Raw genomic sequence first — 22,453 nt, 5'->3', positions numbered from 1 at the left:
AATATGTGGATGCATATATAATGAGAATTATAAAAAATACAATTATATAAAAAAAAAAAACATTGGAGTTCAATGGAACTTAAACTTAAAAGACCCGAAGCCACGGAGTTGGAGATCTAAAAGCCTGTCTAAAAGCAGACAGGCTACACAAGCTAGGGGAGCATATGCCCAATGGTAGGAGATGTGGTATTAGTCACTTGAAATTTTGCAGCCCCTGTAATTGAAGTTCCTTAAAGGAAAACGATACCCCCAAAATGAATACTTGAGCAACAGATAGTTTATATTAAATTAAGTGGCATATTACAGAATCTTATCAAACTGGAATATATATTAAGTAAAAATTGTCCTTTTACATCTCTTGCCTTGAACCACCATTTAGTGATGGTCTGTGTGCTGCCTCAGAGATCACCTGACCAGAAATACTACAACTCTTAACAAGTGTGGAAGCAAAAGGCTCTGTCTTTTAATTGGCTCATGTGACCTAACATGTATGGTTAGTTTGTGTGCACTGTGAATCGTATGATCTCAGGGGGCGGCCCTTATTTTTTAAAATGACAATTTTCTATTTATGATTACCCAATGGCACATACTACTGAAAAAGTATATTATTATGAAAATGGTTTATTTACATGAAGCTGTTTGTGTCAATATATTTTTATTGAGACCTACATTGTTTGAGGGGTATAGATTTCCTTTAAGTGTCATGAAGAACAAGAGACAGCTCTAACAGAAAGTTTTTCAGTAAAAGGTACAAACCAGGGACTATGTCCAGACGTGACAGCTCAGCTCCACAAATACGTCCCTTATGTATGTATTCCATTATAGCGACTGACACGTGTCAGAGATCATTATTACTGTTATGCTTTATCTTTACCAAGACTTGGGAAAAGAGGCAAAAGTTGACCAGGAAGGGGGCGGAGCTCCATTACGCGCCCTGTTCCTATAGGCTGCCGGCTTTGCGAGTGCTGTGCTATTGGAAGCTGCGCCCTTTCCTGCACACTCGGGATCCCGGGGAAGGCGTCTGTGTGCGAGAGTTAAATCAGGGTGTCGTTGTTGCTTGTAAAGCTGATTAAACATGGAGCCGGCCGCTGCAGTGAAGGTGAGGTGGTTACGTACACCCGCTCCCCATTCTGTGTACTTCCGCTGCCCCCAGGCTGCACATGTATCTCTGAGTTTCGCGCCACTTCCACTCGCGCGCTGTCCATTCATCACATGTTCGCAGTGCATTTCGGGATAGGAGCGGAGCTGTAGCTTCGTTTTTAGTCAGTCGCTATAAGCGCGATTTATTACCTCTTTGTTAACCACGTGCACCTCGACGGGCAATAATTGTGAGAGTTCACTGGCGACTGTCAGTGGTTTCATGTAGTGAGTGTCCGCTAACTCGCTAAAACACGGAGAAGGATACAGACGGCAACTAAAGTGTTAATCCCCGATTTTGTAAAGATATTCTTATTTGTTTCCGTTTTGGAGGCAATAAAACCACACAGGGAAGGCGGGACTTCCGCTCACAGCAAGTTCCCCTAGTGATACCCACCCTGCTCTCTCTCTCTTCCCTCAGCTTCATCACTGCTGCCTGGGGACACTGAGGAAAGTTGAGGCTTTGACATCTGGCAGTGTCTTAAAGGAGACATTTTGTGTGAAAAGATGAGAATGTACCAGTGCATTATACTCATTTAGATATAGAAGAATTGTGCTTAAAAACTAGTGTTTCAGGCTGAATATTTCTGCAAAAACCATAATAATCCCTCCCTTCTCTTTCACTTCCTGTTCCCTGAATCCCCAGGCTGTGCAGGGGAGGGGCTCTCAGCTCACTGCACTGTAGGACAGGAACCAATCAGCAGCTAGCAGGACCTGATAGGGAACTGAAGCTTGTGTGACTGCAGGGCTGTGATTGGTTGTCCCCCTCCTACTGTGCTTCAGACATGGACCATTAGGACACGCCCACCCTCATTTGAAACGGGGAGCTCCAATAAAGGGACGATTTTTAAAGATATTTTTAGCACCATGTAAAAGCAACACCATATATTACTTATAATTAGGGATGGGCGAATTTTTTCGCCTCGTTTCGCCGAAAAAATGACGCCCATAGACTTGTACGGAGACGTGCGTCAAAAAAAAAAAGACGCGCGACAAAATAATTTCGCCGCGCAACAAGTTTTTTTTTGACGCCCATAGACTTTAATGGGCGTCAGCGACATTTCGCCGGCGGCAAATTTTTGGCGAAACGGGTCAAATTCGCCCATCCCTGCTTATAATTGCCTACAAAATTAGTTTTTTTTTTTTCATTTATTCTATATGTCTCCTTTAAAACTAATAGAAAAACACAAGCCAGTGTTTCTTCTGCATCCCTCTGTGGTGGGAAACATGTAAGAACTATTTACTAGGTAGGCCCTCACACACCCTTTATTCAGATAGCCAGCTTACCCTGGTGCCCAGTGTTTGGAGGATACGGCAACCTCCGAAATCCAACGAAGAAAAAACACACCGGCACTCAAGGGATGTAATTTCAGGGAAAAAACCTAATCGGTCTTATATTGTGACATTTCTATTCTATGTGTACTGTATATTGTGAGTGGGTCCCTAAGCTCAGTAAGTGACAGTAGCACAGAGCATGTGCAGTGAATCAGCAGAAAAGAAGATGGGGAGCTACTGGGGCATCTTTGGAGACACAGATCTTTACTGCTAAAGGACTGGTTGCCTTTTGCTGGTACAGAAGCCCAAAACATAATGTACAATATTTCTAGACTACTTCTTTAGTTCTCCTTTAAGCCTATGCCTCGCCTAGTAACTTCTGAAAATTGGTTACCTTGTTTATTATGGAGCATGCTAGAAGTCGTTCATGTAGTAGGTCACATACCATTGCTTGGGCAACATCAGCATCTCTTTGAAATCAGACACAAGTGAATTCCATTGACTTTTAACAAACAGCCATTCATGTGAACAGGTTAGTAATAAACAATTGGACATGTTGTTATTACTAGCAGCAGAAAGTAACAGACATTGACCTGTGGGGTGTGCATCCAGGGAGGTATTTTCCAGCAGTATTTTCTTACAATGTGGAAGCTGTACTGGAACTAGGGATGCAAAAAATCCACTATTTGGGATTCGGCTGAATCCTTGGCGAAAGATTCGGCCGAATACCGAACTGAATCAGAATCCTACTTTGCATATGCAAATTAGGGGCAGCAAAGGAAAAAATATTCTTTTGTGACAAAAAGTCACGTGATTTCCCTACCCGCTCCTCATTTACATATGGAAATTAGGATTCAGTTCGGCCAGGCACAAGGATTTGAACGAATCCTGCTGAAAAAGGATTCGGTGTATCTCTAACTGGAACTGCAGAGAGTTGCAATATGAGGTCATATATTGGACTGAGTAATGTATAATTTGGTTTATCTTGTTCTTTCTCCAGGCAGGATCTGATATGGATGAAGGTTATTCTGTGGATGTTGTACTGTCGGACAGTGAGGATGAATGTCCCTTACCTAAAAAGAGAAATGTGGGGTTACGGGTCGCTCTCCCATTCACTAACAGAAAGTGTGCCAGCAAGACTAAGACAAAGAACCCGGACTCCTCACTTGTAAAACCAGGCAGAAGGGATAGTAAGAAACCACCCGCTAGGGTAAAGAATGAACAGCAATCCAGCAAGAAAATAACAGTTCCTGGATCTGATTCAGAAGAGGAGAACCCTGCTTCTAACCAGGAAAATTCAAGTGCTTTGCTGAAAAGGGCAATGAACATTAAGGAAAACAAAGCAATGGTATGTAGCAACAAAACTGAATACAGATTTGTATTTGTCTTAATGTGCGTTTATACAAGTCTGTTTATAAAACTCACCTTTTTTCATCCCTTCCATCCCATAGCCCAGAAGTACCTTTTTATGCAGGGTTTTGTGCATTAGCTTTGGGGGTTTTCATGCTGCTGTGTCACACTAAACACAACGGCTGATTTCACTGGCACCTCTTCTCTCCCTCAATTCTAAATACCCAAGGGGCCTTGATTAACTAAAGATAAGTAACACTGAACCCAAACATATGATTGCACTCTCTAATTTTTCATGAATATTTTAAGGTGCAATCTTATGCTTTGAAATAAGAATTGATAAGCTTAAATAAAATGTACTTAAGTGGTCCTTATATCGGTTTTTAAAGAGATGACAGATATATTAGGGTAGTGCTGTCCAACTGGTGGCCCACGAGCCGAATGCGAACCCTCACTTGTGTGGCTCCCCACAGTCTGACTGCTGTGACTGCTTACCGTGTCCAAGCTTTAAAAGGTATCCATACTGAGATTAACTGGCCCCTGCATTGTTTAAACTTCAGATAATTCTGCCTGCCCTATGCTCCCTGTGGGACGTGAGCCTGGTACTGATTGTTGGCTTTGGAAATCGTTGTTAGGGGCCCCTAAGGTGTTTAATCATTTGCTGGGGGTGCTGTGTTATCCACAGGGGAGGAGGAGGCATATGGATTTAAGGGTATTATTATTTTGATGTGCTACCACCATTAATATGGACATGGACTTAAAAGTGCCTGTGGTAACATGGGTGTGGTTCAAAAACAGGGAGTGGTCAACACTGTCTTCCATTATCAGACCTCCACCACGTAGGCCAGAAAAAATCTGGCTCTCGATACCACAGAAGTTGGTCAGCATTGAATTGGGATTCCCACTGGTCCTCTTTTCCCCCACCTCTGTGCCCTGGCATTGAATTGGGTCAGGGCACACGGGCAGATTCAGGGAGATTAGTCACCCGGCGACAAATCTCCTCTTCTTCGGGACGACTAATCTCCCCTAACTGCCTCCCCTGCCTTTCTGCTGGCTAAAAATACAAATCGCCGGCGGGATGGCACTCGGAGCGATTCGTTTTCCAAAGTTGCCCAAAATTGCCTCACGAGGAAACTTCGGAAGAAGAAGCTACTTTTTGAGACTTAAATGATACTCTGCCATAGACAATACTGAGAATTACCTTTGCTTAACACACGTAGTGTCTTAACAAGAAAAGTTATCACTACTGTCTATTTTGTAGCCGTGACAAGCGTCGCATTTATCCCCCTATAGTCCTCCAGGGATATAAGATTCTCGCCCACAATGAGTCAGTCCTTCTTGGATTTGAATAAATACTTACTCAATCGAGCCTGGCCCCGAAGTTCCCCCTGGGCCCTGACTTGAACCAAACAGATTCACCCAGAAAATTAACCAGGCCGCTTTATTTGAGGTATACATTAATACAGAGTATTACAATACAGAGTATTAAATAATAGCTCATGCGTCCTGAGAGCTCGTGAGGATGTTGGGGGATGCTACTAGTAAATATTTTCATTGTGCTAACCATGCAGCGCTGCACGAATTTTATAAACAAATCCCTGTGTCTTCACCCTTAGGGTAAGGGCACACCTGGCGATTTGGGGAGATTTAGTCGCCTGGCGACTAATCGCCTCGTCTTTGCAGTGATTAATCTCCCCGAACGCCTTCCCTCTGCCTCACGAGGAAACTTCGGAAAACGAAGCGCCACGTGTGCCATGCCGCAGGCGACTTCTCATTATAGCCGGCGCAAGACACAGGGAAGCGGTTTGGTGAGATTAGTCACCGCAAAGACGAGGCGATTAGTCGCCAGGTGACTAGATCTCCCCGAATCGCCAGGTGTGCCCTTACCCTTGATGCCAGCAGGATCTGATGTGAGACGGCTGTTGTGTTTTGTTTTGTTGGCTAGATCCCTGCAAGAATTCATTGGTGAAGTCTATAATTGTGACGTGAGGAGATTATAATGAGGGAGAGAAATTTGACTTCATTGGTTAAAGGGAACCTGTTGGCTGAAAATATTTTCCCCCGCCAAAGGTGTGGGCTAATAAACTGTTACCCCCAACCGGAGTACAGACTGTTTTTTTTAAAGGAGAACTTAACCCCCTTTCTAATAAAACCCCCTACCCTCCATAGTCCCCACCTCCCTGCTCCCGCCTGCACAAGAGTTAACACAAGTAAATACCCCTAAGCCGGTAATCACCCCTTGTCACAGAGTCAGCAGAGCTCATGGGGCCATTTATAGCCGGTTCGGTAATCTTTGGATCTTCTTCAGGACGCTAGCGGCTAAAGATGCATGGTTACTAGGGTAAATTGCACACTAGCAACCAGATTGCTGAAATTGCAAACTGGAGAGCTGCTGAATAAAAAGCTACATAACCCAAAAACCACAAATAATAAAACAATGAAAACCAACTGCAAATTATTTCAGAATTTCACTCTCTGCATCATACTAAAAGTTCATTTAAAGTTGAACAACCCCGTGAACAAGTTTCTTGATGATCTGCTTTCCTCAATGGATAAAAGGTCTTGCTAGTAGTACAATAGCATTCTCTGGGATGCCATATTTACTGCTAGTTTATTAATGTTCTTTTCTCTCACTATTTTACCTCTGGGACGAACCCTATGGAACCTGTGCTGCCTAAGGATACATTTAGAAAAAGGATTTGTTTACACTCAATGATTAAATCTCTTTCTAGAAGGTCTTTAGAGTCAGCACCTAGTTTTCTATCCTACAATTACCACTTGGGTTTTTAACTAGTTTTCTAATGAGTTGGAATGGGTTAATGACTGCAAGAGGAGCAACTGTGCTGCTTTTACAGGACTTAGAGAAAATGTTTTATTGGTTGGTATAACCAAACCCCCATTATTTATGTATATATTGATTTCTTTCATGTATTTAATTCTGATTTGTGTTTAATACATGCTTTCTAATTTAATTTAAATAAATTTCAGCTTGCTCAACTTTTGTCAGAACTGAATTCCATGCCTGAACTGTTCCCAGTAAAGACGCCTCCCACAACACCCTCAGTGAGTACCCGGTCAGAGGTTATTTGAATTACTTTATGCAATATATACGCTAAAATGACTAGTGTTTTTTGCCCCCTCTAGAAGCAGAAAAAGACTCCTCGGAGGACATTTTCTGAAGGTCATATTGAACGGCGTACTAATCCAAGCAGAAGCGCTCGGCCACCAGAGAACTTTGGTTTGGAGAATTTCACTATGTCTGCTATTAAGTTTGCTGAGCACGTTCATAAATATGGCAAGAAAGCTTTCCTAAAGCGGGCTCTGAGTGAGGTACACTACAGCTTATGTCTATATATATATATATATCTCTCTATCTCATGTGTGTGTATATATACACTGGATTAAAGCATTTGCCTCACATGACACAGGCAGGGTTAATTACTTTCTTTATTATACAGTCTCCTAGAACACTCATATTGCTTTAGAGTGTTGTGTAAGAGAGAATACTCTGTGGATCCTTGGAGAACCTCCTCCTCTGCCTCCTGCTTGTCTCCCAAATTCATTAGGATCAGTCATGATCCCCATTTCACTTATAAGTAGGGATGCACAGAATGCAGGATTCCGATTCGGCCAGGATTCGTCCTTTTTTTAGCAGGATTCAGATTCGGCTGAATCCTTGTGCCTGGCTGAACCAAATCCTAATTTCTCTTGCCTAGATTGGGGGACACAGGCACCATGGGGATGAAGATCCTGTTGCTTGGAGAAAGGACACTAAAAGGTTAAAGTGGCTCCTCCTCCTCCTGCTCTGGGCTTCATCCCCGCCTACCTCCTCAATCCTCAGTTTTCTTTAGTGTCCTCAGAAGGAGGATGGACACTTCGTGGCTGGGAGCAATGGTACAGATTTATTCAGTATCATGCCACTACTGGGGGTCAGTGTTTCTCTTCCTGAACCCCTCAGCCAAGGACTTCTGATCTGAAGATGCTCTATAGCCTTCCCGCTCTACGGAGGCTGCAGGCTGGGGAGCTTCCCCCCACACTACCCTGGGCACTGGTTCCCGCTCTCCGGAGGCTGCACCAGTAGCCACGACGGAGGGTATACCTTTTATTGAGCATTCCTGGCTGGCACAAGGAGGTAAGTCAATTCCCTCCTCCCTCCCCCCATTACATGCTGCCTGTCAGCTCTGCAGAAAGCCATTTAGTTTCACTTTCACTGCTATTCTCTGACAGAGATTTCCCTAGGCATTTAGTTTCACTTTCACTGCTATTCTCTGACAAAGATTTCCCTAGGCCAGGATCTACCAGTAGACCTTTAGCTGGTCATCAGTAGATCTCAAGACACTGTCAACACACTGTTTGTCTAAATCACCCTCCTGTTTCATGCTTTTTATTCAGATATTTATGTTAAGGTTACATAAAAAATGGATGTTTAAACATAACAATATACATTTTCTCATGAATCATATTTAAGTAATATTTTCTATGGAACAGAATGCTAACAATACTTTTTTATAGATGTAGATCATAATGGGACAACCGCACTAAAAGTAGACCCCGCATTGGTAACTCAGTGCCATTCCCAGCGACGTTTCGCGCCACCATCTGGCGCTGCGTATATTTCATTGTGCACGAGTCGCTGCACACGCGCCTCACGGGCGCCATCTTACTAAGGTACTATACCAAAGCCCGGGAAACCTCTGGCGGCCATTTTGGATCCGCATCTCTCTCCAGTACTGAGCGTTTCCAGCCTCACTGTCTCTCACAGAGAAGAATGAGGCACCATTCCTTCCTACCTTGGTGAATAGGTAGTTACGCTTCCCTTACTCTTTCTCTAGGGGATTAACACTTCCCTCTCTCTATGGGACCTACTGTGGGGTTTTTCACTACTTCCCTCTGTCTCCACAGATCACACTCTAAGGGAGAGGTGGTTCACTCCTATGGACTCTCCTAATATTCCCCAATATCTTTACTTACTGGGTGGCACTACATAGTATAGCCATGATGGGCAGGGCAGATGACCAGTCCCTTCCCAAGCAGGCAACTGCATGTACCACCAATGCAATTTAGTATTTGGCATGGGCTACTTGCAGACCTAAATTTGCTAGTGTTTTGGCTGAGCCAATATGTGAAGCCTGTAAGACTGCAGCAGTCACTGCACAATTACAATCCCACACAGCCCTACCAGCCAGCTCTGCGACAGCTACGGCTAATCAAACGAGCTTGGATTCTGAATTGGTGTGCGCTCTATCTCTAGCGGGTCTACAAAACCTAGCCAGAATTCCAGAGACTCTAGATAAGGTCCTACAGCACCTATCTACACAGCCCCACAGACCGGTCACTCAGCAGTCGGCCACAAAGCGACCTCCCCTTTCCCCACCTGTTTTGCCTGATGAACAGGAAGAGGGACAGATCCTATCCGCAGATGAATAGGATCAGGATACCCCTAGATCACAATGAGAGGTCGAGAGCCTGATTCAAGATTCATTTTCAAGAGGCAAAAGAAGTCTTCTTGTGTCTTTCCAGCCTATGAACAGCTGGGTGACATTGTTAAAGCACAATGGAAAACGCCAGACCATAGAGTCCAATTTTCCATCGCTTTACTCAAACTTATCCTTTTACTTTACAGACCTTGGTCTTCACCCCCAGCAGTGGACCCACCGGTCTCTAAATTGTCAAAGACCACCACCATTCCAGTAGCCGATGCGGCTTTCTTTAACGATCCTATCGACAAAGGTCTTGAGGGTTTCTGCAAGTCGATTTTTACAGCAGCAGGCGGAACTCTCCGACCTATTATTGCCACCCCATGGGTATCCAGGTCAATGGAAGTTTGGGTGGAACAGGTGGCCCAACTCATGGCTCAGAAGACCCCTCCACAGACCTCTTTCTTGCTCCAATAGCGGACACAAATATATATAAATTTGCGTAGCAGTCCTGGGCGCGGCTAAGCTCGTCACAAGGGCTTCGGCATAATCCATTGCAGCCAGACGTTTCCTTTGGCTAAAACATTGGTCAACAGATCTTACCTTGAAGTGGTCTCTGCTTGGTCTCCCATTCTCGGAAAACAACTTTTTGGTGCTGAACAGAGACGGTAAATTCTCAAGCTACAGGAGGCAAGAGCACTTTACTTCTGCAAAACAGACCCAAGAGGACTACCTTCAAAAGGCAACCATTTTTTTTTTTTTTTTTTCGTCCCTTTCGCCACAATCAGAGCCAGAGGTCCCAACATGAAAAGCAACAAGCTCCGCCTTCCAGTCAAGGCAGAGCACTTGGTCAGGAAGCAGAGCAGCACCTAAGCCCGCACAGGACAAAACAGCCTCCGCATGAGGAGGTGCCCACCCCTGAAAGCTAACCCCTTTCGGGAGGTGTGACGGCATAGAGTACTGGACCCCTGGGTCCTACAGATCATTTCTATCTCATAGAATTCGCTCAGCTACCTCCGGGGTGATTTTCCATCTCAAGGGTCCCTACCACAGAACCCAGGCACTTAGCGTGCCAAGGGGTTCCACACGCCCTGACTGCCTCCACGGTAGTAATGGCGGTCCCTCAAAGGTAAAAGGGGCTTCGGTTTCTACTTAAACCTGTTTATAGTACCCAAAAAGGATGGATCTTTTCACCTGGTGCTAGACCTAAAGGCACTAAACGACCATGTAAAGAAGCACCACTTCAAGATGGAATCCATCCAGTCAGTCCTAAGGTCCCTGGACATAGAGGATTTCAGGGCGGTGATCGACCTCAAAGATGCATACCTGCATGTCCCCATACATCCCAATCACCACTGGTTCCTTCACTTTTCAGTGGCAGGAGAACATTGGCAATCCCTGGCACTCCCCTTCAGACTATCCTCCGCGCAAAGGCTATTCACAAAGGTCATGGCTGCGGCTCTAGAGGACCTGCGACTGCAGGGAATGAGTGTCATACCATACCTGGACGACCAACTGGTAAAAGCCCGTTCCATGGCACTGGCCACAACTCATCTCCAGACACTAATGCTGTTAGGCTGGCAGATAAACTTCCAAAAATCTCGATTCATACCTTCTCAGAGTACAGAATATTTAGGGCTTGATATAAATTCTTCATTGGGAAGAGCCTTCCTTCCCCAATCCAAGATCACCTCAATGCAGGGGCTCCTGTGAGCTCTGCAGAAAACGGATCAGGTACTTTTAAGGTTGCCATGAGAGTGCTAGGGACTATAGTGTCATCCTGCGATTCCATATGCGCAGCTCCACACCAGAGCCTTACAGAGCCTTACTCCAACACCAGAGGAGGAACTGAGTGAACCTAAACTGCAGGATTCCCCTATCAGAACTAGTTTGAACCTCTATCACTTGGTGGCTTTGACCAACAACACTTCCGTCAGGAAAACCCTTCCCCCAATCACCAGTGTACAGTCATCACAACAGATGCCAGTCTACAAGGTTGGGGAGAAGTATTGGGAGACCTAACTGTACAGGGACGTTGGTCACAGAAAGAACTACTCCCCATCAACATCCTGGAATTAAGAGCAATCTACCTGTCATTGCTCCAATGGTCAGGCAGACTTCAAGATCTACCTGTAAGAATACAGTCAGGCAATGTGACAGCGTTGGCTTACATCAACCACCAAGGAGGCACAAGGAGTCAAGCTGCCCTCGCAAAGGCACAGCAAATTCTTCTGTGGGTGTAAAACACGGTACCAGCTATCTCCGCAGTTCATATCCCTGGAGTGGACAACTGGATAGCAGATTTTCTCAGCCGAGAGACCTTAGATCAGGGAGAGTGGAGCCTACACCCAGAGGCTTTTTCAACTGATTCTGGCAAGGTGGGGCACTCCAGAAGTAGACTTAATGGCATCCAGGTACAACAACCAGCTTACGAGGTTCTTCACAAGAAGCAATGACCCTCTGGCCCTAGCATTGGACACACTTGTGGTTCTGTGGCAGTTTCACCTAGCATATGTCTTCCCACCACTGGCACTTCTGCCAAGGGTAATCAAGAAGGGTAGGAACAGTTCTAGTGGCACCCTACTGGCCACACCACACTTGGTTCGAAGAGCTCATAAGTTCATCAGTGGACATACCATTCCACCTTCCAGACAGAATGGATCTGTTATCTCAGGGACTGATCCTCCACCCGAGTTCACCATAGCTGGCTTTAACGGCATGACACTTGAGGCCATAATCCTAGCCAGATCAGGAGTTCCAAAAAAGGCCATACCGACCTTACTAAGGGCCAGAAAGCCCGTCTCCGCACGCATCTACCACAGGGTATGGAGGACATTCATATCCTGGTGTAAATCTAAAGCCAAAGACCCACAGTCCTGGGACGAAAGTAGCCTATTGTTATTCCTTCAGGAGGGTTTAGAAATAAGGGCTGGCACTCAGCTCACTGAATGTTCAGGTATCAGCCTTATCTATCCTTTTTCAGCAGCAGCTTGCAATGCTGCCCAACATCAAGACCTTCCTACAGGGAGCATTGAGGATGATACCTCCATACCGTCATACAATCCCTCCCTGGGATCTCAATATGGTACCATCTGTATTGCAGGAGCAACCGTTCGAGCCATTGGATCAATTCCATTACCTCTGCTGACTCTTAAGGTAGTTTTCTATTAGCCATCACTTCGGCTAGACTAGTTTCAGAACTAGCAGCTCTATCCTGTCGTCCACCATTTTTGATTTTTTCCAAGGACAAGGCGGTGTTGAGGCCTACCCCTGGATTTCATCCTAAGGAGTTCCATCTTAACCAGGACCTGGTGGTTCCTTCATTTTGTCCTGAACAAAAGACAACTTTGGAACAGTTACATACGTAGATGTGGTTCGTTCTCTCCGAACATACACCAGGGCTACCAAGAGTAGAAGGAAGCTAGACAACCTCTTTGTCTTACCAGAAGGACCACGGAAAAGCCTTAAGGCATCTAAGGCCACCAATGCAAGATGGATTAGGTCAACAATCTTGAAGGCCTATGAGGTACGAGGTAAGGCCACACCCTTCCGGGTTCAGCTCATTATACTTCTTCACTCAGCACTTCTTGGGTGGTTCGCCTCCAGGCTTCAGCAGAACAGGTCTGTAGGGCTGCAGTGTGGTCATCCACACACACCTTTTCCAAATTCTACAAGGTGCATACATTCGCCTCAGCCGAAGCGAGCTTCAGCAGGAAAGTGTTGCAGGTGGTTATTCCCTGAACACTAGGGGTAAAAAGTCCTGCCCTCATGGGTAGCTTTGGGACGTCCCCATGGTGCCTGTGTCCCCCAATCTAGGCAAGAGAAAAATAGATTTTTGTACTTACCGTTAAATCCTTTTCTCTTGTCCTACATTGGGGGACACAGGCCTTCCCTCCCTGTATTAGTTCGAGTTAATGTTGATCAGGTAATATCTTATACAATTTTTATTGTTCAAATACCAACAAGTTCAAACAGCAGGTGGTTCATACCGTGCTTAACTTGCATTGGGGAGGTGCTCCTTCTCTTCACATGGGCAATTGGTAGGGCTCGTCATCTCTTCTTCGGTCAGAAAACTGAGGATTGAGGAGGTAGGCGGGGATGAAGCCCAGAGCAGGAGGCACTTTAACCTTTTAGTGTCCTTTCTCCAAGCAACAGGATCTTCATCCCCATGGTGCCTGTGTCCCCCAATGTAGGACAAGAGAAAAGGATTTAACGGTAAGTACAAAAATCTATTTTTGCATATGTAAATTAGGGGGCGGTGAGGGAAATCACATGACTTTTTGTCACAAAACAAATAAGTCAGTTTTCCTTTCCTGTCCCTAATTTGCATATATAAATAAGGTTTTGTTTCGGTATTCGGCTGAAACTTTCACTAGGGTGAGTCATGAGTTTTTTTTTGCATCAATATCCTCTCCCAATGGGCTTGCATAGGTGCCCAGTATAATCTGATCATTGGACATAGGGCAATTCTTGGATTTAAAGGAAAACTATACATTCCCCCAAACAATGTAGGACTCTATAAAAAAAAAACATTGCATAAAACATCTCGTATGTAAAACCCTGCTTCATGTAAATAAACCATTTTCATAATAATGTATTTTTTCTAGTAGTATGTGCCATTGGGTAATCATAAATAGAAAATTGCCATTTTAAAAAAATAAGGGCCACCCCCCTGGGATCGTACGATTCACTGTACTCACAAACATACCAACAAACCATACATGTTAGGTCACATGAGCCAATTAAAAGACAAAGTTCTGCCTTTTGCTTCCACACTTCTTCCTGTTACAGTTAGAGCTGCATTATTTCAGGTCAGGTGATCTCTGAGGCAGCACACAGAGACCATCACAAAATGGTGGTTCAAGGCAAGAGATGTAAAAGAGCAATATTTACTTAAATATATATTCCAGTTTGCTAAGATTCTTTAATATGTTACTTAATATGATATAAACTATCTGTTGCTTAAGTATTTATTTTGGGGGTATAGTTTTCCTTTAACTTTTTAAGGACTGCTTGAATTCCACCCCCCCTTATGTTAGCACATATTACTGACTTGTTGCTATGAGCGTGGAGTTGTTTCAGTATTGCTAAGGCCAGTACCATATGGGCTGATTTCTGATATGGTGCAAATTGCCGTTTTTACTGTCTCTGTGGGTGAAGTCAAATGTGTCCCACTTCCTGTTCTGCCAGTTGGCTGAATGTATTGGTGCAAGTGCTTGTTAGGAGACATGTACTTGTAGGAGAGATTTTAAGAGATTTCCATAGTGGGCTTTTGGGGGGCAATTCAGCACTGCTTCTTTAGAAACAAAACAGGATAGATGTCACAATTGCTCCATGTACCAAATGCACAATGTACTTGTTTGTCTCTTTTTACCTATTTGCAGGTCTGTATTCCCTTTAATGAGCGTTGATAAAATAGATTTGATCTTTTATACAGGATGAGAGAGAACAGTATCAGAAGAGGAGACGATCTTCCAAGAATGCTGGTGCGCGTGATGTAGACGATATCACAGAGGAGGAGCTGCAAAATGTCGCGGATTCCGTTAAAGATAAAATTTATGATAAAATTTTGGTAAAGATGCAGCTTTTTTTTAAACTTTTCATATGAATGAAATGTATTTGTATAGGGGTGTATATCTGCAATGCTATTCCTCTAGCTAAATCACTAAAGCAGCCGATTGTAGTGTTATTGCAAAATAGGAATTCACCGAATCCAGGATTAGTTTCGGTATTTGGCCTTTTTCATCAGGATTCGGATTTAGCCGAATCCTTCTCCTCGGCCGAACCAAATCCTAATTTGCATATGCAAATTAGGGAGGGGGTGGGAAATCACATGACTTTTTGTCACAAAACAAGGAAGTAAAAAATGTTGCCCTCTTCCCACCACTAATTTGCATATTCAAATTAAGATTCAGTTCGGTATTCGGCTGAATCTTTCACTAAGGATTCGAGGGTTTGGCCAAATCCAAAATAGTGGATTCGGTGCATCCCTATTGCAAAATATTTTGAAAAATGACCGTTCATGGGCTAGATCAGTTTGAGCAGAGGATGAAAGAATGGACAATACAGCAACACAGTCCTCTAAGCTCAACAGGCCTTGTGAGTATTATGTAGATATGGAACTATGTACAGGTATGGGATCTGTTATCCAGAAACCCATTATCCGAATTACAGAAAGGCCGTCTCCCATTGGCTCCATTATAATCAACAGTTTTAAAAAATTATTTCCTTGTAATAAAAAAAAGTAGCTTGTACTTGATCCAAATTAAGGTATAATTAATCCTTATTGGAAGCAAAATCAGCCTATTGGGTTTATTTAATGTTTATGTTTTTCTAGTAGACTTACGGTATGAAGATCCAAATTATGGAAAGAACAGCTATCCGAAAAACCCCAGGTCCTAAGCATTCTGGATAACAGGTCCCATACCTGTATTACTGTATTGGGCTCAAGGAAGATGTGTTGTATTTTCCACAATTATTTTTCAGCGTGACTGAACCCGATAGCACAGCCATTTTGTTAGCCTTCTTTCCTTTTTCCCTTTGTGTGACATTAATTATGAAATAATCAAATTGATCAAGTTTGCACATTTTAGTGTAGAACAGTAGTAACTCCTTGCAGATAGTGCCCCGGCTGGGTAATGCTACAATGCTGCAAATCTATTAAACTGATGCTAAAAAATATTCGTTTGCAAAATATTGTCATTTTGGTCGGGTAAACTGATCATGTTGGTTAATTCTGCTTCTTGTTCCACATTTAGGGTAGTACTTGTCATCAGTGTCGGCAGAAAACAATTGACACTAAGACAATTTGCCGTAATCCTGGATGTGGCGGTGTCAGGGGGCAATTTTGTGGACCCTGCTTGCGAAACCGCTATGGGGAAGATGTCAGAGAAGCACTTCTAGACCCTGTGAGTAACCAAGCCTTGGTCAGAAGCAGTTTATAGGAGAAGGAAAGGTTAAAACTAAGTAAGCTTTATTAGAAAGGTCTATATAAATATACCAGTAAACCTTCAAAGTCCTCTGTCAAAAGAAACACTGCATTTCTTTCCTTTTATTGTGTACACATGGGCTTCTGTATCAGACTTCCTGTTTTCAACTTAAACCTCCAGGGCTAGGGCTTGAGCATGCTCAGTTTGCTCCTCTCCCCTCCATTCTCCTCTTCCTGCTATAATCTGAGTTCAGAGCTATAAGTGAGCAGAGAGAGACTCAGGCAGGAAGTTATGTGGCAGCTGTTATCCTAAACAAACAGAGAGCTTCTAGAGCCGTTTACTCAGGTATGGTAAATCATTCTACAGAATAAATAGTGTTATAGAATTCACTATTGTGGTTAATCTATTGGCAATAAACTTGGTAGCTTTCCTTCTCCTATATGGGTAAGGTCACCCTGGGCGTTTCGGGGATTGGGCATTTTGGGGAGATTTAGTTGCATGGCGACTAATCGCCTCGTCTTTGTGGCGACCAATCTCTCTGAACGCCTTCCCTCACTCTTGCGCTGGCTAATCTGAAAAAACGCCGGCGCTAAGCACACACGGCAATTCGTTTTCCCAAAGTCACCCGAAGTTTCCTCGTGAGGGAAGGCGTTCGGAGAGATTGGTCGCCACAAAGACGAGGCGATTAGTCACCATGCAACTAAATCTCCCTGAAATGCCCAGTGTGACCTTACCCTAAGAACTCCCATAGGCTGCAGTTCAACAGTGACGCCAGCTAGACTTGTTCTGCTCTTTTGAAAGGGATTTGTTAAATTGGCTTTTTCACTAGCCTAAAATATTGGACAATATTCATATTGGACAATATTAATTTTCTTGAGAGAACACAGCTCTGCAGCTGGATGGTGCTTTTCACCTTGAAAATACTCAAGGGAGTGGTTTAACCGAGGTGAGTGGTGGTTGTCACGTGATTGCCATACACCACCTACCTAAATAAAAGCTGGTTGTGTATAAATATAGTGTAGTAATGTATATATGTGTGGGGCTCACTGCATGAAAGCTGCATTTTCCTTCATTCCAGGAATGGATATGTCCACCTTGCAGAGACATCTGTAATTGCAGTTATTGTCGCAAACGTGATGGCCGTTGTGCAACTGGCATGCTCATTCATTTGGCAAAGTTCTCTGGTTATGATAATGTGAAAGAATATCTGGAGAGGTAAACGCGGTCAACTTAAAGATTCATTCTTTGCATTCAAACGTTAATACAGGTATGGGATCCATTATCCAGAAACCCTTTATCCAGAAAGCTCTGAATTACGGAATGGCCGTCTCCCATAGACTCCATTTCATCCAAATTTTAAAAAATGATTACCTTTTTCTCTGTAATAATAAAACAGTAGCTTGTACTTGATCTCAACTAAGATATAATTAATCCTTATTGGAAGCAAAACCAGCCTATTGGGTTTATTTATTGTTTACATGATTTTCTATTAGACTCAAAGTATGAAGTTCCAAATTACGGAAAGATCCGTTATCCGGAAGACCCCAAGTCCTGAGCATTCTGGATAACAGATCCCATACCTGTACTAAGAATTCACGGTTAAAACAGAAGCATTGCGTATGTTATTGTTTAGCAGGTAGAAAAAAACAAATGAAATGAACAAGTTTAGCAGATCCGTTCCTTTGTCATTATTTTGGGAAGCAGCATGTGAGTGACAGTCTTATTCTGCAATAGTTCACTTTAACTTTTCTCCTTCTCTTTCAGTTTAAAGAAACAAATGGAGGATGAAGACTGACCAGCTGCAAACAGCTCCTAGAACTAATCCCAACGGCCGTTTCTACTTATGGCTAATAAACAGTGTATGTGCGTATATGCACAGTGCAGAAGTATTTTAGCAACACTTTAAAGGAGAAGGAAAGGCAGCGTACACTTGGGGGGGGCAAATGTTAGGCACCCCCAAGTGATTGTATTTACTTACTTGAAACCCAGGGCTGGTGCTCCTTTCAGGAGAAAACTACACTGGCCCGGGGTTATTCCTGCAAGCACCACGGAGTGATCTTCTTCCGTCTTCCTCCTTATTCACGTGGCTGCACATGCGCAGTAGAACGAAAAAACCAAACTTTAACGAAAAAGTCGGCTATTTCAAAGAAAGAAGAAGCTGGAAGAGGATCGCTCCATGGTGCTCACTGGAATAACCCCGGGCCAGTGCAGTTTTCTGCTGATAGGAGCACCGGCCCGGGTTTTCAGGTAAGTAAATACATTCACTTGGGGTGCCTAACATTTGCCACCCCCAAGTGGTTAATGACTTTCCTTCTCCTTTAAGTAAGGAACAAAAAAAATTGCTTCATTGGCACATTTGCTTCTTTTAAAAAGAAATGTAATTCCCCAAAGTACGGTTTTGTACATATTTCAGTAGGCACTCAGAAATTTATATCCGTGTATATATATTTTTTTAAAGTTTTAGTTAAGTTTCCTTGTCCGCTAGGAATACTGCAATTATGGGCTAAATCTGTTGATCCCTTAGTTTAATGCTAAATTGACCTGATCTGGTGATTTGGACTTTATATTTTTCCGTCGGTTGTTTCTGGTCACTTCACTTGAGGAGAAATGGGAGGCACTGGCTGACAGAAACCTTTACCCTTAATTCTGTCCAAACTCAGCTTTTTTTTTTTATTCTTCTAATGTGTGTGACATGGAAAGTGTTGATCACTGTATTCCCAGTCCCCATTTACTGTATGGACTGTAACTGCTGCTGGTGCATTTGTAGCACATCACTTGTATCTTTGCATTAGCAGTAACACAAGGAGACAGATAATGTGTATGATTATGAGGCAGTTTAAGGGAAACTCTATTTCTGATACTTTTGTTGGACAAACAATAACAAAAATCATGTCCGTTTGTTTGTGATGTCATACTGACCTGGACAACTGCAATACTTTTCTGTGGCTCCGATCAAACTGTTTTCTCAATATGCTTCAAAAAAAGCAGACAAGCCTTGTCCGTAAAACTTACAATTTCAATAGGGCTCATTTATAAACACTGGGCAAATTTGCCCCTGGGCAGTAACCCATAACAACCAATCAGTGATTAGCTTTTTTTTTTTAGCTAGCTGCAGGTTGAACACTGAAAGTAATCATCTGATTGGTTGCCATGGGTTACTGCCCAGGTGCAAATTTGCCCAGTGTTTATAAATAAGCCCCAATGTGTCTCTGGAGGGAGCTGTATAGAGTTCTCTTTTTAGTCGTTATCGTATATACTTATTATTGTGCTTATTTACGGTTATCAAGCCTGCTTAATTGACACAAGAGGGCAAAGTTGTAAAATCAGTCCATTTTACTGATGATTCTTTTTTTTAAACGAGTTTTAACCACAGTTTTATACAAGTGCTAAAATACACGCCATGTTATTCAGCTGCAGTGTGCTTAGGGCTGTATTTATGCTCAGACTAACACACAGGCAAGTGAGAATCTAGTAAAAAAAAAAAAAAGAAAAAAAGGGGGGTTTTCAGACAGAGCAGAGAACCTGTTTTTATAGGTCTGTTAATGTGGATGGTTATCAATGTAACACATGCCTTGGTGTTTGACTATGATAGAAATGTGGTCATTGATATTCTAGGGTTAAATACCTGCCAGCTTGTTTTACAAAAAAAAAATCTGTCTGTACAATATGTTTCAACTGCTGTTTGATTGTGGCACATTGCTAGAGTTTCTAATGGAAATGGTTTTACTGTCCATATGATATTAAATATGGCTTACTTAGTAAATACCGTGTTCTTTTCTTCTGTCAAGAATGCGATTGATCAGGATCTTTTCATGGCACCAGTTTAGCATCACTTGATTGTTTTCCACGCTACTACACATTTCAAGGGGTGTAAGTTGGCCATAGACGCAAAGATCCGATCGTCCAATCGGCAATAAATGCAGAGAAATAATCAGCAGCGACAGAAATCTTTTAACCTGTCCAATCGACTGATCTCCGTGGGACGAAAAACGTCGGGACTCTTTACACATGGTCCAAAAATCGCACGAATCGAGGATTGGTACGATCGGATCTCTGTGTCTATGGCCAACTGTATTGTTCAGCCGCAGTGTTGAGAATATTGATGTGCGTCCGGCCTTAAACACGTGGGTTTACCTGCGGGGTCGGGCTGACTCCTGCACCAAATGTTCGGGTCACGGGTGGGTCTGGCGGGCGACCTAGCACTTCCTGTGACTAAATTTATAGACTTGACCAGCGAGTCTATAAATAGGGGGGGCAATAGTGGGCCAGGCCAGATGCGGATTGGGAGGGGGTGGGTTGAGAATTTCTTGACCAGCACATCACTAGTTGAGAACTACCAGACCAGTAATCAAAGAGATCAATTGTATTCTGAACATTTGACACGTCTCCGCTTAGATTTGATACAAACTCCCCATAAACCCAGCAGCTTTTATACATTGCAAAATAAGTCAAATTGCTGCCATTTCTGCATTCCCGAGTTTGAGCTATAATAACTCTGCTTTATCTTTTTTATTTTCTGATTAACGGTCGATAAATTATAATTACAGTAAAATATATTCTTTCATTATTGAGAGGTGTGTGTGTGTGTGTGTGTGTGTGTGTGTATATATATATATATTTTTATTGACCTTTTTCATGATTTTAGAACAGTGACGAGTCAAGGAAAATGCCTTACCCCCCCCCCTGCTGCTGACGTTCCCTCACTTGCAAATGTTTTGCTCCAGTGTTTCCATGGTGACTGTTGAAAGCATCTACTGTACTCCACCATTTTCAAGTGGGTTTTAGCCTTCCTGCCGACGTGCCCCCAACTGCCATCTGCAGTAGTGTAGCTCTATTTCGGAAAGGTTTTATTTGAGCATTTACAAGTTTTAAAAAAATCAATGTGGAATAAAAAAACAAGTGCATAACATTTTCAGAGATACTGCTCATAAGTGTTAACTTCATACAAAAAAACAACAAATATTTGTCTCCTTGGCAGAATAAACAATGCAAATTTGTATCATACTATTTTATTTTATGGCTTAAACTATGGTATGTCTTCTATTTTAAGGAGTCAGTGGGGCTCATTTATAAACAGTGGGCAAATTTGCACCTGGGCAGTAACCCATAGCAACCAGTGATTAGCTTTTTTCACCCAGCTGCAGGTTCAGCACAGAAAGTAATCATCTGATTGGCTGCAATCGGTTACTGCCCAGGTGCAAATTTGCCCAGTGTTTATAAATGAGCCCCACTGTGTATTCTTACTTAGTGATCGTCTAAGCACTTTTGCAATTTACATGAACCACATCAGAAATATTTACTTGGGGCTGATTTGTAAACATAGCATATAGTTACAGTTGCCACTACTTGTAGTAGACTGTTCAAAACTGAATGCTGATTGGTCAGTATACTTTACCAATCAAGTTTGCACACGTGATAACAATCAAAACTGTCAGGGCTAATAGAAAGGTTTCCACTTTGACATTGGTATGCTTTATCAGAATGGTCTATATAAATACACCAGTAAATCCTCAAAGTAATGTTGCTCCGAGTCCTCTGTCAAAACAAACACCACATTTCTTTCCTTCTATTGTGTACACATGGACTTCTGTATCAGACTTCCTGTTTTCAGCTTAAACCTCCAGGGCTAGGGCTTGAACATGCTCAGTTTGCTCCTCTCTCCCTCCCTTTTCCCCACTCCCCTCCCTGCTGTAATCTGAGCCCAGAGCTATGAGTGAGCAGGGAGATACTCAGACAGGAAGTGATGTCACACCAAGCTAATATGGCAGCTGGTATGCTAAACAAACAGAGCGTCTAGAGCTGTTTACTCAGATATGGTAAAGCATTCTGCAGAATAAATATAGTGTTATAGCTTGCACAATTGTGGCTAATCTATTGGCAATAAATTGCTTTGGTGGCTTTCCTTCTCCTTTAAGTCTTAGGGCAATGGCACACCAGGAAATTAATCTCCCATAGACAATAATGTGAATCGCTGGTGGTAAAACCCATGTGTCGCTTCAGTCTCCCAAAATGGCTCTAAGTTGCATTAAAGGGATACTGTCATGGGAAAACATGTATTTTTCAAAACACATCAGTTAATAGTGCTGCTTCAGCAGAATTCTGCTCTGAAATCCATTTCTCAAAAGAGCAAACAGATTTTTTTATATTCAATTTTGAAATCTGACATGGGGCTAGACATTTTGTCAATTTCCCAGCTGCCCCTGGTCATGTGACTTTTGTCACTCTTTACTGCTGTACTGCCAGTTGGAGTGATATCAACCCCCCCCAGCAGCCAAACAAAAGAACAATGGGAAGGTAACCAGATAACAGCTCCCTAACACAAGATAACAGCTGCCTAGTAGATCT

At 43.0% G+C, this 22,453-nt stretch overlaps 1 protein-coding gene across 1 annotated transcript; it reads left to right on the top strand.

Moving 5' to 3' along the window:
* Positions 1–935: 935 nt before the first annotated feature.
* Positions 936–18,125, top strand: cdca7l.L (cell division cycle associated 7 like L homeolog). The gene is made up of 8 exons (XM_018267364.2): positions 936–1,099; positions 3,413–3,760; positions 6,751–6,825; positions 6,907–7,092; positions 14,617–14,751; positions 15,938–16,087; positions 17,187–17,323; positions 17,873–18,125. The coding sequence occupies exons 1-8, from the start codon at positions 1,076–1,078 to the stop codon at positions 17,901–17,903; spliced, it is 1,086 nt and encodes a 361-aa protein (XP_018122853.1). The 5' UTR covers positions 936–1,075; the 3' UTR covers positions 17,904–18,125.
* The last annotated feature ends 4,328 nt before the right edge of the window (positions 18,126–22,453 follow it).

Source organism: Xenopus laevis, chromosome 6L (assembly GCF_017654675.1).
Source record: "Xenopus laevis strain J_2021 chromosome 6L, Xenopus_laevis_v10.1, whole genome shotgun sequence".
NCBI classification, from domain to species: domain Eukaryota; kingdom Metazoa; phylum Chordata; class Amphibia; order Anura; family Pipidae; genus Xenopus; species Xenopus laevis.
Note: the sequence above shows the minus strand (reverse complement) of the source record. Positions and strands in the feature narration are given on the sequence as shown.